This window comes from Protomyctophum parallelum, assembly GCF_964188405.1.
Source record: "Protomyctophum parallelum genome assembly, chromosome: 14".
Lineage (NCBI taxonomy): Eukaryota > Metazoa > Chordata > Actinopteri > Myctophiformes > Myctophidae > Protomyctophum > Protomyctophum parallelum.
In genome coordinates this window covers 19,846,378-19,863,271 of record NC_139709.1, presented here as the reverse complement: position 1 = coordinate 19,863,271, position 16,894 = coordinate 19,846,378, and the positions used below count along the sequence as shown (strand labels likewise).

General features: G+C 41.9%; 2 protein-coding genes across 4 annotated transcripts in view; both read left to right on the top strand.

The window, feature by feature from the left end:
- The window catches only part of LOC310870329 (ETS-related transcription factor Elf-1-like), a 14,276-nt gene extending 7,585 nt beyond the window's left edge, over nucleotides 1–6,691 (top strand). Inside the window, exons 1-6 of one of the 2 annotated variants that reach the window (XM_083781510.1) lie at nucleotides 1,083–1,345; nucleotides 1,812–1,922; nucleotides 2,366–2,518; nucleotides 2,614–2,688; nucleotides 3,274–3,469; nucleotides 4,271–6,691. In XM_083781510.1, coding sequence (XP_083637636.1) covers nucleotides 1,291–1,345; nucleotides 1,812–1,922; nucleotides 2,366–2,518; nucleotides 2,614–2,688; nucleotides 3,274–3,469; nucleotides 4,271–4,907 — 1,227 coding nt within the window. In that variant the 5' untranslated portion in view covers nucleotides 1,083–1,290 and the 3' untranslated portion in view covers nucleotides 4,908–6,691. Of the gene's footprint in view, nucleotides 1–1,082; nucleotides 1,346–1,811; nucleotides 1,923–2,365; nucleotides 2,519–2,613; nucleotides 2,689–3,273; nucleotides 3,470–4,270 lie in introns of those variants that run through there. The other variant, XM_083781509.1, reaches the window with a different exon arrangement.
- Nucleotides 6,692–8,237: 1,546 nt separating this feature from the next.
- Nucleotides 8,238–16,894, top strand: part of sugt1 (SGT1 homolog, MIS12 kinetochore complex assembly cochaperone) — a 37,795-nt gene continuing 29,138 nt past the window's right edge. Inside the window, exons 1-5 of one of the 2 annotated variants that reach the window (XM_083781907.1) lie at nucleotides 8,238–8,428; nucleotides 8,528–8,573; nucleotides 11,092–11,182; nucleotides 11,853–11,922; nucleotides 16,791–16,861. In XM_083781907.1, coding sequence (XP_083638033.1) covers nucleotides 8,415–8,428; nucleotides 8,528–8,573; nucleotides 11,092–11,182; nucleotides 11,853–11,922; nucleotides 16,791–16,861 — 292 coding nt within the window. In that variant the 5' untranslated portion in view covers nucleotides 8,238–8,414. Of the gene's footprint in view, nucleotides 8,429–8,524; nucleotides 8,574–11,091; nucleotides 11,183–11,852; nucleotides 11,923–16,790; nucleotides 16,862–16,894 lie in introns of both variants that reach the window. The other variant, XM_083781906.1, reaches the window with a different exon arrangement.

Genomic DNA, 16,894 nt, shown 5'->3' with positions numbered 1-16,894 from the left:
GTTAAAGACTTAAAAAACACTTCCTTTCCTTTCAACGTACTCAGGCTTTTGTGTATAGACTGTAGACCTCAAACTGTTTTTAAGTTTGATATTAATTCATTATAATATCCTACCGATATATAAATCCATTTTACTTCAAACATTTTAACAATGTTAGACTCGTTTCTGTACTCTGCGTCCTGTATTGGCACTTTGGCTGTGTGTGACCACCTTCTTGTCCCTTGAAGACAACTATTCATGCACACCTCAAATGTTTTAGTGACAGGTGTGTAGTACAACCAGGAAGAGCCAAATGCTCACAAAGAGATGAGATCAAATCAAAGAAAAAGTACCTACACTCTGTCTGGGAACTTGCAAAGAGGATGCTCTTTTTTAAATCGACGTTTCTGCCTTCATCAGGACAATCATGTTTTGGGAGTAAAGAATAATGAATAATTACAAATGTATAAATAAAAATGTAATTGAAAAAACTAAAACTAAAATAACACAGCCCCCTCACACACTAGAAGGACAATATCAGTCACCAGAAGCAGGAATGTGTGTTTTTAATTAAAAATAAGTTTGAAGTTCATTGGGTTTATAGGAGGGGGTGTGTCTGAGGAAATGATGAAACAATTTCATGCAAAAAGTAAAACCGTTAAAATTACCCCAGGAGTGTTTTAAAGTGAAATACCCCTGAACATCATAAACACAATATCTCCCCTGACCAAGCAATGATTCTTTGAAGAATATAGTAGAGGTCTGCTCTCCCACACAGGAGACCTATAGGTTCAAATCTCAGGTAGAAAAATAAATGCAGGCTTTGCAGCTGGGATTTTTGCTTTGCACAGCAGTGGTTCAGATCTACAAGCCCACAGTTTGTGAGCTTGTAGAACAATATTGAAAAAGATGTGGAATATTTTTTTAAACATTTTAACAGCATGTTAAAATACACATGTACATGCACGGGGTCCCTGGCACAACATATTTTCAAACAAGGGCCAGTGCTTGGGGGCCCTTCCTTGACAAAGTTTGAGAATCACTGGTGTACAGGTTGACTCACAGTAGCACCTTTGTTTTGTGAGGGCGGCAGACCAAAGGTACAGTGGGAGGACAGTGAGTTCAGAGCTAAAGCCATGTTTGGTGTGGTGACTGGAGGAGATAGGGTTGCACGGTGCGCATGCGCAGTTAGAGCCGTCAGTCGCACATGATGAACCACCCCCTCCCCAGAAACATTCAGGAAGTAGAACATAACAACGTAAAGCAAACCGTGGAAAAAGTTAATGATTTTCTATGATCATGAAGATGTAGATGGATATGTCCACTACTACCATGGCTCGATACTCGCCGATGCTGGGCATTAAAGGTAAGTTTTGTCCTGCCACCGTCATCGTGTGTTGTCCGGGCAGAGCTCATGGTGTGGAACTGTCCGAAGTTGTTTGGCTGGCAAACGTTAGCTCGCTAACGTGTTGTTGGAAAAAGCGACACAGTTTTTTTTAATCAAAACACTTCGTCGAACTAATCGAACACACATCGGGTGCAAATATACTTTGGGTAACTCTTTAAATCTTATTGTTTTTGTTTAATCGGATCGCCGACGATTGCACAGACACACGTCACTGTGCCAAAGGTAAACAACTGCTAACAGATGTTGCTGTTGGCGACATTGATGTTCTCTCATAGTTGTTGGTGTCTGTTGAATGTAGCTGGCTGTTGGCTTCAGTCCCATTCAGTCTCCAACAAAATGAAATGCCCTCGATTTAAACCTGATGATCCTCCTCCACCTGTTGCAGGGTTGATTGCTTTTCTCTTTTCGCCTGTCTGCTCTGTAGTGGAACCATGTGAGAGTGGAGAGGAGGAGACCATGGAAACGCTGGTTGCTGCGGATTCACTGCTCGACATGGACTCCCCCGACACCCTCTCCCTGGAACAACAGCACTACTGTTAGTCTGTCCGCTCTGTATATGCTGCACAATACAGCCTAAAGATAAAAATGTACTAACTTTTAGACCACAGACCCCCCCCCCCCCCACACACACACACACACCCTATTTTGGGTATGTGTCTTTATCGTTTTGAAAATAGCTGATCTTTGTGAGCTTTTAGGAAAAAAATAACCCCCATCCCATCACAACTTGTGATGTGACAAATTCTGACAATATAGTTGAATCTAATTCCTCATTAAAAAAAATATTTTAAAAATAGGACTTACCGGTAACTTAGTGGTTGAGCACCATTTTCAACAGTATTCACTCACACCCATGGCCTCTACAGGTTTCTTTTTCTCGTGAAGGACATGTAACTGATTGTGCTGCGCAATCTTCTACTAGACATTACAGTGGGCTGCTCACTAATTACATTTGCTTATGGCTCCCTCTCCTTCTAGCTCAGATGTTTTTATCGTCACTGGGCAATGTCATCAGTACTCCTGTTACCCAGGTGACTGTGTCCGCTGAGGGATTTGTGGGAGCTGTTGACCAGTCCCAGTGGCACATATTGCCAAAGGAGACTGTCGGATTGCAACAAACCAAGAAGAAAGGTCAGTTATTTATTTCCTGGCTTGATGGTAAGCAATTTGAAAACGATATGGATTTTATTTCATGTAAATGACATGCTTGCTCTTTGTCTGTTCAGTAAAGAAATCTCGACATCGGAGGGCGGAATCGCCGACCCCTGACATCATTGTGAGGAAGGGCAGATACAACAAAGGTATAATCTAAGATCAGCTCAACTTTATTCATTGTGTTAAAGCATCATGTGAAGTAAAGCTCCATGAATGCAGCATATTACAACTGTACCTGACAGGAGTAGATGGAATAAAACTGTATCCCCATCTCCTTTAACCTGAATAAATGAGTGGAGAAACAAATGCAGATGCTTCCATGTGTTCCGTATGATACAGTTAAGCAAACATCCCATCATGCTTTGTGGCATGTATAAAAATGCTGAGTAGGTCCACCTGGCCTTGATTTTGTATCAAGAATGCTCTAGGAGGCCCAGGCCGTAGCGTAACGGTCTGGGCACCGGACTGGTGATCCAGTCGCGGTGTGCCGCGGGTTCGACTCCCGGACCCGACACGGCCTTTACCGCATGTCATCCCCCCATCTCTCTCCCGTTTCCTGTCAGCCTACTGTCTGTCCCTTAGAAAATCAATAAAGGCGTAAGCCGCAAAAAAATATCTTAAAAAAAAAAAAAAAAGAATGCTCTAGGAAAAATATCTACGTGACTATGAAGAGTTGTTGGATGGATGGTGTCTTGGTACATGGATTACAGTTCTCAGTCTCTTCTCTCTAGGAGGAAATACACTGTTCCTGTGGCAGTTCCTGATGGAGTTACTGCAAGATCCAAAGGCCTGCCCTCGATACATCAAATGGACCAACCCCCACACGGGCATCTTTAAGCTGGTGAACTCTAAGGCAGTGGCCAGACTATGGGGCAAACACAAGAACAAGCCTGACATGAACTACGAGACCATGGGCCGAGCGCTTAGGTTAGACCAATGCATGCTTATGCTATCATATCATTATAGTAAATATAACATTGGAGGCTTTCTTAGCATGCTCAGAAGTGAAGTGTTCACTAACATACGGTTGCCAACTTGCCATAGTGGGTGCCGTGTCATTAGTTTGCCGGTGCATTATTCCGACGGCACGTTGGTCCGCTCGCCGCATTACTAACCCTCTCCCTAACCACACGCAAAGCCACGTAGTCGGAGTAATGGGATGTTATAGTGGTACTGCAACTTACCACTTGTGATGATACTAAGGCGTAATGTTCTATATGGCTATGGTCATTAGAATGACAGATAATTCAATGCCTTTAATGACACAGTTGGCAGTATGATGTGTCCACCTTTATCCACCACACTTTGTTTAAGCACTGTGCCAGTGCAGGAGAAAAGTCTGGTGGAATCTATTATTCAGCTCATGGAGTGGAATTAAATGTCTTGTTTGTATTTCTGGAACCATTCACAGTTGAACATTTGGCCATTCAAAATAGTGAGCGGGGGAGTGTTATTGTGGAATCCATGGAGACTGTCCCTCATATGGCAGAGTGTGACAGCCAAATTGTCACAACCGATAACTCGATCCAAATATATCCACGATGTGGGTAGCCTGTTAGCTAGATGGCTGTTGTTGCATTGTGCATTGTTACTGTTGTGGTATTTAAAATGTGTGGCACAGAAGGCAAAATGAGGGTTTTGCTGACAGATTATGTTAGAGACAATAGCAACAATCAAGTGTTCAGTTTGTGTTTGTTAATCCCGCTCATCTGTGTACAAATGCTGTAGGTATTACTACCAGAGAGGCATCCTAAACAAGGTGGAGGGCCAGAGGCTGGTCTACCAGTTCACCTCACTGCCCCAAAACTTGATATACATCACAGATGGAGATGGGATCAAAGAGGAAAACGACGACCATGGCGAGTACAGTGGCGGCGAGGAGGGCATGAGCGACAACCCAGAGGACAGCTCTTGTTCAAGCGGCCAGTCGCTGGACGATGTAGACTCTTGCCAAACGGAGAAGAAGATCTCATCCGGCTCCGCACGGGCCTCAGGCAACCAGCGGGTCAGGACGACGCCACGCTCCCAGACACAGCGAGGCACTGTCCTGAGGCCTGCAGTGAACAGCCTCATCCAGCAGCAGCACCTGCCCATTGTGTCTGCAGAGATGCTGCGGACACTCCAGAACCTGCAGAGGGTCCAGTCACTGCAGCCTGCGGGCCACGCCTCCGTCTTCAAGACGGCCCAGTTGCTGGGGAGCCTGTGCGAGCGGCAGGCCGCCGCAGAGGTGGCTGTGGACTGTAAGAGAGGGGGAGGGAGGCCCACTGCGCCTGCCATCAAAGTTGAAGAGGAGCCATACTTGGGACAGACCACGACCTACCTGGGGGACCTAATGCCCTTCTCCAGCTCTGACCAATATAACTGATACCCCACATGCAAACACACAGACTCAGGACCAATCAGAGAGAAAGAGGAAGCCGCACCTTGTTGTCATGACAATCTCTGCAGACTGAGGCCCAAATGTATGAAGTGTTCCTCCAAGTAGGAGAACTGATCTAGGATCCGATTTTCCCACTTTTTTTCCTCTTTTCCTTTTTATAGATCTTTATGACTAAGACGGTGACGGGAACCTTTGTTAGTAATCCTAGATTGGCACTTCCTCTTCGGGATGTCCGGAACAGAACACAGCATTCTAATTTTCCCTCTTAATGAGAATTGAATAGCCTTGGAGCTTTGTGTGTGCAGTGTGCACACAGGGATGCCTTATGACATTATTATTTCAGCTCTGCATGGTTTTCTGTAATTGTCATTAGGGCTGGGTGACCAAATAATATATATATATATAATAATAAGATATTGTGATGTAGTACTGTTTGTGACATTATTTTCATTTTTTGTCAAGACTTTTCAAAAATAGTAGATCTTCAACCTCACATGTCGTAACGCGATGCGTTGTGAGCTTGTCCATGATCCATAGGCTATTTTTGAACATTTCTGAAAGGGTAAAATAGAGTTAAAGTGATTAAAACCAGGAAAAGAACACTTATGCCATTATGATATTAGGACATGCAAAATCACAGACAGTATCTAGTTTCACATCACAATATTAATACATTGTTATGCTGCCCAGTCCTAACTGTCGTCTACCCTACCAAAGACCGTAATGCACTGGAATGTACGGCCTCTATGCAGAGACTCAACACACCTGCTTCTTGCACTTACGCTCTGCTGTAATGGAGCTAATTTCCTAAACAATACACTGTTTTTTTTCTTCCTCAGTCTCTAGCTCTCTCTTTCATTCCTCTTATCTTAAAAAGAGCTTTGCACTAATGTTTACTCCTGCTGTTGCCTTTCAAAGTGCCTCAATGTCTCTGTCAGCTCACTCTGATCCTCCTGTCCCTGTTTTTGTAGTTAATGTATGGTTATTGAGGGAACAACATTCCATATTATAAAATGTATTATATGAAAATCTATTCCTATGTTGATTACGTAGGTGAAACTGAGGGTTCGTTGTCATTTATTGAATTCAGTTGAAGGCGCTGTTTATGTACGTACATACATACAGTATGTCAGATGTACCTTAAGTGGATGCAGATCCATTCTTAGTTGACAATCAGTTTTGAGAAGTTCTCATAGCATTTCAGTTATCTACAGTGCCTTTTGAAAAATGTAATTGCTGTTAAGTCTTTGTGAAACACACTGTTTAGTTGTAACTGTTATGGTCTGCTTATGTAGGCCTGTAAAGTCTTGTCCTGTGTGTGTATAATCTATTGTATATTATATACATTTATGAAAATGTTTGACTTTGTGCCTTGCTGCCATTTTATTCCTCAGGATTGTAATACTTAATTTTGATGCACAAGCTTTGTTTCACCTTCTGAACTTAAGTGGTCTATGCAAGGAGTGAAATGGTTGGCCCCATATTGAAATTGAGGTCAGCTATTTTCCCTTATGGTGAAGTTGTCTAGAATATACTTAAAATTCCTCCCCTCTGGGTTATCTTATGCAACAACTGTGCTTCATTTCCAAATAAAGCATTTTATTGCTTTGCTTTATCGTGGAGGTCTGATATTTTTGTCAAATGAATGTGTTTTTTGGAACTTGGGAGCAGAGATAGCAAAGTTGTTCCATTTCTGTTGTTTTGTCTGTCATGAAATTCATGATTAAAGGTTTTTTTTAAATACTATCTATATTCACATAATAAAAGTTTTAATTTGTCATATTCTGAGTCTTAAGTAATTCTACCAAAGTGGTGTGGGAGTCATGATTGAAATCAATTTAGACAGTGAATGAACTTTTGTTTGATTATTTTGAATTCAATCATTGTAATAATGGCAATGCAGTTTATTTAGTAAAGTGTATTTTGGATTGATTTTCTTTTCAGGCAAAGGGTTTGTAAATAACTTGTTATTGTCAATCTCATCCACAAAGAGAATTACGGTATATGATTTTCAACAACACAATATTATAAACATTAACCTTTATCCTCTAGATAAGCTACAATGATGTTAATATAATACATAATTCCATCACCCAAGTCCATTTGGTTCCTCTTTGTAGATAAATGAATAGGATTTTTGTAATGTGTGGTCTGTCACTCCTACATAACGTCAATAGTAATCTAGTATAGTAAATCTCAGTTTATACCAGTAAAATGCCCTGAGGGCAAGAAGCCATCTCGCCCTAAAGGGTTGAAACAGCAGAGCTTCTTAATACGGCAAAGTTGAGAAGCAGGAGTTGTTGTGATGTCAAATGATGTGGTCAGTGTTGTGATCCTCATATATGGAGATCCAGGTGATGATAGTCAGCTCCACATATGGAGATCCATGTGTTGTACCAACTTGGTTCATTTGCAAGTGTGACTCACGTCGCGGCAACCACACTGGTTATCATGAGACTGTCACAATATGGCCATATGACATTCCCATACAGAATGGGCTTAATATTGATGACATCAGGGATCTCCATATATGGGCATAACAGGGATTGTATTAGGGCATCATCTGGGAATGCCCATATATGGACCTCGTGATGTCACAAGGCGTGGACTGACAACCATATATAGAGCCGTGACCTGACTGACGGACGGGTGTAGCAGGTTTTCATAGTAATCTGCGACCTATAGTCGCAACAAAACTCCTGTAGCCTACATCAGTACAGTCGTTTTTAATTGTGCCATGTTTGATTTGATACATCACCTCTGTGAGTCTGACTCCTCTTACTGAAGCATCTGTTCTCCATGAAGTACATCATTCAGGGGTTCTCAAAGTGGGTGGGGTCTGGGTGGGGACTGATCCAGGGGTCCCTGGGGGGGGGGGGTTACAGGGGGTCCCCAGGAAAATCTGTTAGAATATAGAATCCCAATCAGTTTAACCACTTAAACCCTATATTCATGTACAAACCCTACATGAAAATAGCCGATCTACCACGAGGCCACGATCTAAGGCCACGATGCGACCTGTTCTGAGAAGTTGTAGAATGTAGATGATGAATGATCTGCTAAGAATCTGGACTAGTATTTTTGAAACATTTCACAACACAAATCTTGCCAGATCCCTGAAAACAAAAACAAACAAAAAAACAGTTGAGGTCCTTCATGAATAAGTTTGATGATTAACAACTGAAGTAGATCTACATTCACACTGACTTCTGCTACTACACTACTCCTCCAGGTCGGTAGATGGCAGTGTTGCAGTGGCTGGTCTGTGTTGACAGGCCCTCCATAGTGTGTGCTTGTGTGTGTGTGTGTGTGTGTGTGCGTGTGTGTGCTTGCGTGTGTGTGTGTGTGCGCGCGCGTGTCCCGGTGTTCGGCGTGTCCGGCGTGCGTGTGTGTGTAACTAGGGGTTTGTTATCATCACGTTTCGCCTTCGGTCTTCTCGTCTAGAACTTTCTGGTTTACAAAACGTGAAACACTGACAGTAATAAACAACACATGGCTACCGAACGGTAGGTCGCACACACTGTCACACAGTAAAACACTACATTTCCATGCGTGTGTGTCTGATATTCAAGAGAAATAACGGTGGCTTCTCATCATTTCAGCAGTTTCCCCGACAGCTTCATTGATGAGGATCCACACAGCGCTCTGGAGGTAAACATTAAGGTTTAACGTTGCATAACCGTCTATAATATGTGTGTTAGTTGTAAACATGACCGTCGTCAGACCGTGGGATCAATACGGTACTCTGTAATGTCTGCTGTGGGTGACTACAACGTTATCATCACTTTTGACACCATGTTGTTGCTAGCTGGCTACGTTAGCAGGTTAGCTATAGCATCATTCATCCAGTGATGGTTCTGTTTTAATGGTGAGCTGAGAAGGGGGAAAGAGAGAGAGAGACACAGAGAGACATTATGTATACATGTCCTGTGAAACCTGGGAATATGCCTGCGAAGGGGGGGGGGGGGGGTAATTTACATCCTTCTAGCTTCTAGTTTATCTTAATGTTAATGTCATTAACATACACTACACCTTTCTGTCTGTTTATAATGTATTATGTTCAGTACCGATGGCATCGTAAATGCTCGCAAAATACACTGTAATGGTGTGCATTTCATACACTTGTCCAGGCCAGGCATCATAAGAACATCAGTAAAAAACTGAATCCACTCTCTTCGGATCAAATAGTAATCTCAGCAAGGCAGATGGCTTCTTGGTTAGAGTGGGTGACAATATTATCACACGAAAAGATGAAATTACCTACCTAAGTTCCATCCTGGAGGCAAATCTTTCCGGTGATAAAATGGCCACCAACGTAATAAAAAAAGTCAATCAAAGAACAAGATTGCTTTACAGGATCTTCTCACTGGTCAACAAAAACACCTTGAAGACCTTAACAGGAGCCCTCGTACAAGGTTTCTTTGACTATGCATGCAAGGCTCCAGACCTCCCAAAACAAACTGGTCAGGCTCCTACTTGGCCTCACCCCCCGAACCCACCTCACCCCTGCCCACTTTGACAGGCTGGAATGGCTTAGGGTCAACGACAGAGTACAGCATCTTGCAATGGGTCTGGTCCACAAGATTCGATACACCACCAAGATACCCATTTACCTGTCTAAATACTTCCTTAATGTTAACGAAGTCCACACCCACAACACCAGAGGGAGTGCAACAAACCATGTACAACCCAGATTCGGCACAAACAAGGGACTAAATTATTTTCGCTCCTATGCCACCAAAATGTGGAACGCCCTACCAACAGTCATTAAGACATGTGAATCCCTTGACTCCTTCAAAACCGCTCTCAAAAGGGCACCTACGGACGGCTGCAATTCGAAACTGGCCCCCGTAAAATCTGAATCCCCCACCACCTTTATGATGCTTCCTTTATGATGAATTCCTGTTCTGTTCTTTAACTATATAGAAGTGTCTATTTGTACGTCTCTAAATGTTTTGATGAATTGAACAATGTGGACCATCTTGGTTAAAAGACTGTTAACTCACAGTTAACAGTCTTTGTATTGAGTTTGTGCTTGAAATGTACTGTAATTCTGCAAACTGTTCATAAATATTTCAATCAATCAATCAATCAGTAAGCTTTCTGTTATCAGAAAATATGCTCAAAGTGTATTTCTTATCTGCCACTGACTGACTGGCAGTCCTGACTCTGCCTTATTTTTCCTCAGTAGTCCATTTATAAAAGGCATAGTATGATTGATTGATTGAAGTCTTTATTAACAGTTTGCAGAATTACAGTACATTCAAGCACAACTCAATACAAAAACTGTTAACTTTGAGTGGACGACACCATAAATTACACTTGTTTACCAGAGGGTCCACCGTTTTCAATTCATCATAACATTTAGAGACGTACAAATATACACTTCTATATAGCCAAAAACAGGAAATCATCACAAAGGAGGTTTTTTTTATAGCCACACTCTCATAGCTGCCAATGCATACGTTTTAATGAGGACACAGAGACACCAACGTTTCGGACAGATAATACTGCCTGGTACCTTGTACTTGGCAGAATACAATATTTTTTGTGGTGTTTTTTTGTTTTTCGTATTGGTTGCCCCAAAACATCCCTGTCTAGTGTCTACCAAAACAAACGGTGACAACACCAAACATCGATAGGGCAGTGTGTTCCTGTAGGTATTGGTAAACACCACCACACTACTCCAGTGGCTGATAACTGCTGGTATGGAGGGAAATGATTTTGTAAAACAACTATAACCTATAATTGGTTGTGTGGATAAAATAGGATAAGACCCTTTACCCTATATTTTTGTCCATGCTATCCCTAAACTTCTTTGCCTTTTAATTTTTACCACTTTGATTTTTTGATTTTTATATTTCAACTAGCCAATCTACACGTTGTGAGCTTGTAGATTGGTGATTTTAACTTCAAAAATGTTTTTCAAAAAAGTAAAGGAGGTGAGGTGGAAACCTCATATACAGTATCTAAAACTGTTACTTTCAGGACAAAACAATCGTAACTCAAATCGTGTTTCGAGATTGTGTTTTGATGCTTTTGTGTCATGCTGTAGACTAGAGTGTAGAAGGATCAAGTATGGCGTTAATTTACAAAGTATGTTAGAACATGGAGATAGGAGGTTTCTGCCTGATGGCGAACGATCTTCAAGCCAGATGTTTTCTTCCAGGAGCTCAACGAGGCCTTGCAGGGGGACTGTGTGACTGCTGAATGGTTTTGCCAACGCGCCTATGCCCACATACTGCTCAAGAACTACAGCTGTAAGTTGGATCCACCTCAGATCCAAGCCTGATTAACCAGATACACTTTTCTGTGTTCCCTTTTTTTCTTTTTGAGTGACAGTGCTCAGACTGGGAAATGTGTTTACTTTAGTCTACCGACCACAATTGCTGATTTTAGAAAGGGTCTGCTTTGTTTTCAGAGCAGGACAATAGCTGCCCACCAATGTGGCTGCTAGTGCAACATTGGCTGCTGCCTTGTGCTTTTCTTTCTCATCTTACTTTTGTATTTATTTCTATGATGAATTACTATTGCAAGGCCAGTTTAATTTATGTCACATTTCATCAACAAGGCAATTCCAAACACTTTACAATATAAAGGACTAAGGACATTTTTTATACTTAAACTCATAATTCTGTACTTGACTTTTACTTGACTTTTTCAATCTACACCGAAACCTTTTGTGTCGGAAATAGCCGATCTACAAGCTTGCATCGTGTCGAAACATGTTGTGAGCTTGTAGATCGGCTATTTCCAGTTGAATGTTCCCTCCAGGATTGGGATGCGAGGGTTCAAGTGATTCAAGACACAAAGCATTAAGAGTGCAATAAAACAAAATTTAAATAACTCAAATTAAAACGGAAAGATTACAATAAAATTACGTTACTTGATGAGTGAGCTTGTGTGCCTGTTGTCTCTGTCACTCTGCAGGTGCGGTAGATGATGCCAAGAAAGCGCTGCAGCTGAATCCCAGCCTTCCTGTTGCCTTAATGCGAACAGGGTACGTGGCATAACATTTGAAAAATAATCTTAATTTAATGTCTAGAGTGGGGGTCTGATTAAATGGTTGCTCGATTGCCCGGGCGCATTTGACTGGCACTGGCCTCACAATCCCCGCCTATGGGTCGGGAGGGAAAGTGTTAACCATCATGTTATACTTTGGCTATTCAAAAATAGCATAGTAACTTCTTGCCGTGCTATGAGCTTGTAGATCTGCTATTTGAAATGAATCATGCAAATCTTTGGATATATATAATTTTTAAAGCAAACATTTTTTATTCAAATATTTGCTTCTGGAGTCCCTGGAAAAAAATATTTTGAGATGCTGTTGGCAGCCAAATACTTGGTTTGGATATCCTTGACATGAAACGGTTTGAGCATCACTGATATAGGCTGTTAGAAACTGTTAGGATTCAGAAGACATTACAATTTGTAGAATCGGCCTCTTAATAATTATGTTAAATAAAATCACTGAGGCACAGTGCACACATATACATCACATCATCAAGTACACACAATTATATAAATTGTCTAATGTTTTTTTCAGTTGGTGTCGCATGCAAAAGAATAAAAAACTGCAAGCTAACATGGAAGTGGATTCAATGCACTGTTAGCTTGTAGGTTATACAGTGCGGTTGCAGATTTGATGATGCAATTGCTTGGTGATGCTGACTGAGTCTGGGTACAATACGGATGGAAATGCTACAACAAAGCGTTTCCGTTTTTTGCCGACGCGTCAAGTTGTAGCCACTCCCGAGCATCATCCTATATATGGCAAGACTTTCAAATTTTCATTATGCTTTATGTAGCGTGTGACATGTGAAACTAGGGGGTTTTGATGATTTTCATGATCCATTTCAAGCATTAGTTTTGCACAAAAAACACTCCTTGGGCTAAAAACAACTACCGGTAGTCCCTCGCTAACATTTTAGTCTATTTCTGAGTGGTATATATGTGTGTCTGGGTGGGTGGCTGCCTGGCTGGGTGGGTGCGTCTGAGCACGCAAACAGCATGGTTGTTTTTCACCACCTGTGCGCAACCTAACACAGGGACCCCCACACGGTAACTCTGTCATTTCTGAACCGTTTCGGACGCGGGGCGGCTCGCCGGAATCGGCCGGCACCCTGGATGCGTTCCTGTGGGTCTGGAACTTCCGCCCCTTCCCCCGAACCCCCACACGGAGTTGCACCACTCACTTCACACGGGTCTGATCTTTTATTTGTTATAGTTTTTGTCATCATGTAGCTTAGTTTTTATTTAGTTTTTGTCAGTGAAAAAAAGGTACTTGACGGATATATTTTGTCATAGTTTTAGTCAATGAAATCAACACTGGTTCCTTCCTCCTCTATGTATGTGGTGGTCATTCAGCTTCTCGGTTAAACAGGCAGCAGGGCTGGACAACAAGGCAATGTCACACGGAATGTTCTGAAGTTTATTAAACACATAGAGAATATATTCAGTATATAAGATATGAGTTATGACAGAAAGAAGCAGGGTGGCACATGGATAAGCACAAACACAAGAAAGGAAGATGAATTGCTCTTCAACGGTTGCATCCCGTATCCTTGACCATGCAGGGTCCTGATAAAGCAGTGCTCATGGTCGACAAGAACATATCAATATGCTTAAGCAGATGAGAGTGAAACGGTACAGATACTGGGATATGCATCATTCCGATAAACCTCTAATATATTATAACAGTATCGCTGTCTGTGTGTGGGGGGGGGGGGGGGGGTGTGTCTTTAAAGGTTTGCATGCTCTATTGAAGGTACAATCTGTGTTCTAGTAGTTTGAATTATTAATACATTTTATCTTTATATATATACACAGTGTATGTAGAGAGAGATTATCACTTGATCGCTCATTGTTGCCTGAAGTTATCCAACTGAAGTCGGGCATATCAGATCTATATCTTGTCTATATCTGCATGTCTGATGTAGCCATGCCCAAGGTTGGATACTGAGGGCAAGAAGGAAGGGGGATAATGTGTTTATCTCATGCCCATAGACGGCACTGTTGTTGGGCCACTCGACTCCCAACAATGGCTGCTAGACGTCTCACAGTGTCACCTAAGTCCTAAAACACTTTGGAGAAAGGGCTTTCTTTGTAGCAGCCCAAACACTGTCCACTGAAGTCCTGTTTAATACTACTTGCATGACACTACCGTGTCATGCATTGTGAGCTTGTAGATCTGCTATTTACACAATTTTTGAACATGTTGAAAAATGTCGCCTATAAGAACATTCCTAAAATAGGAATTGGTTAAAACTCAACTTAAAACCTGATTTTACTTACTTTGCATTATCATTGTAACGGGCCAACAGCACTATTTCTTTCTGTTCTGTCATCCCTCTTATGCAGTTAGTCAAAATTAAGGATGTCCTGTTGTTGTCCTGGGACAATAAAAACAGCACCTGGGACGCAAAGATAGTTTCTGGGACAATTCTGGGACAGTACAGTAGAGGTAGCCTGGTTAATAAACAAGACTAATATCGCACGGACCGCGGGATATTAGTCTGGGGAGGCTCAGCTTGGATTTCATTTCCAGGGGGGCGGGTTGAAACATTTTCTCTTTGACGCAATTGGTCAAAGGTCTCAAGCATTGAAAGTCACTGTACCAAAGCCCGCCCATATTGCATACCGTGTCCCGATTGGCCGCCCCATTTCTCTGGTGTAGGAAATGGGCGTACAATTGAGCCTCTCCAGACCGTAATCCGCCGGCAGGCAATTTATTTTTGCTAAAGGCTGATTCGGTCTGGTTTATTAACCAGGCTACAGTAGAGGAGCTTATCGTTCGATATAAATAAAGTTATTTCATTTTTATAGGAAGGTGGTCATCTTGTTGTCCGGGCCTGCTGCCTGCATGACCGAGAAGTACATTTACTCAAGTCCTTTTTACTGGAGTACTTCCAATTTTCAATCATTTTACTTCTACTCCACTACTACTACTTTTATACATTTGAAAACTTGTGAAATGGGACCTTCTGCAAAATTAGTACTTTTACCTTTGGTACTTTTAAGTACATTTTGATGCCAATACTTTTCGTCTTTTACTGAAGTAAATCTTGAATAGTGATACCAAACTTGTACTTGTAACAGACTATTTCTACAATAGAGTAAAAAAGAAATTGTACTTCCATCACTGCAGAGAAGTAATCATCACTCGAGTGCTTCCACACACACAGTCAATTATAGAGACCCCATGTGAAGGCATGGAAACCCTGCAGTCATTAACACGCTTGCATTAAACAGTTTGTACATACAAAGATATTATTAATATGCACGCATTCCTTTCATCACATCTACAAAGCTGCACATTCGCCTGATTGCGGTTTTATAAGTCAATCGTTGTGAAACAGCGTGGCTCACTATGGATGGATTTATAAATACTCTTAAACATCCGTTTGTATATTGGTACTTGTCTCGGCTCCTCCAGATTTACGAGCGTTTTATTATTTGTCACTCACTCTACAGGTACAGTGTACTACTGTACACGTTGCAAAATGTCAAATGACAGCTAGGTCATTAGACCTGTCAGTGAGGAGAATGGCAAAGAAAAAGTGCAATTTCACTGATTTTTGTTGCATCGGCGGACTTCTCCAACAGCAGGAGAACAGCTGTCATTATGCATTTAGTACGCAGGCTTGTGAATATTTATAGCTTCCGTACCATTAATTCATCACATGCACATGTAAGCCATCATCGCTGTGATATTTCTGTCCTCAATTGCTCCTTAAATGTCAAAAGGATGATCAATAATTAATTGCGCTTGTATTGAAACTGATTTTTACAAATGGCTTCACAGTGTAAAATAAATAAGTGGTGGGTGTGTGAGAGATGGACTGATGATGGGTTACTTAGCAGAGGCAGCAGTAAGGACCTAAAGATGAGAATATTGTACATACTGTATGAACTCAAACCGAATTGAACTGAATGTTAAAATACACATTAAGGTCCTTTCAAACGAGCAGCAATATACTGTACGCACACTTTGTTACGGTGATCGCATCGTGCCCCTCATTGTCTCATTGAAAATAAACTATAGGCGCGTTAAATCGCTTCCCGTTTGAAAGGCCCTTTAGAACCATCAAAGGTCGCTGTTATCCGCTCCGTCTTTTGGTTAGTGTGTGGACAGACAAACTCCCATTGTATGTCCAGCCGTGAATCTTACAGAAACTGTAAAATACGCACATCACTTCGTGGAGGTGCTGGGTTCAAAAAGTGACATAGGAAAAGAGAAGGGAACCCGCACACTAATATGCTCCAAAAGGTATATTTATTGACGACGTTTCGAGCCAAGGCTCTTAATCTGTTGATGAAGAGCCTTGGCTCGAAACGTCGTCAATAAATATACCTCTTGGAGCATATGAGTGTGCGGGTTCCCTTCTCTTTTCCCAGCCGTGAATCTTACCAAACGATTTGCAGCAACCATGTTTGTCCCCCCCCCCCGTCACCTGTCAGGATTATAAAATTCAAATCACACTCGTGTAAAGTGAGCGGCGCCTTTTATCATGATGATCATGACATAGTGAGTGCCACAAGGTTTGTTTTGTGGCAACCACTACGACTACATTATAGTAAATGTATTTTGTAAAAGTCCACGTTAAGTGGTCAGATGGGTGGACCGCAAATGCTTTAGGGATTTTCAAGAAAAAATTGAGATCCACTGCCCCTATAGGGCAATGAGTGCAAGACAAGTTTAGCACCCTTAACGGTCCTTTTTCATACCAGACCCGCCCAGGTCATACAAAGGCTAGATTTGTGATAACTATGCAGCTAAAAGGCAGCACATGCTCTGGGATAAAGTCATCGTTAAGTGTGCTTCATCGGTCATTTTCCTGCTCTCTTTCTCTCTTTGACCCCCTGCAGAATAGCAGAATACCACCTGAACCATTATGAGTCATCACATGCAGCCTTTACTCGGGGACACCAGCTGGACGGTGAGTACAGCCTGTCCTGCCCTCGGGGACAAA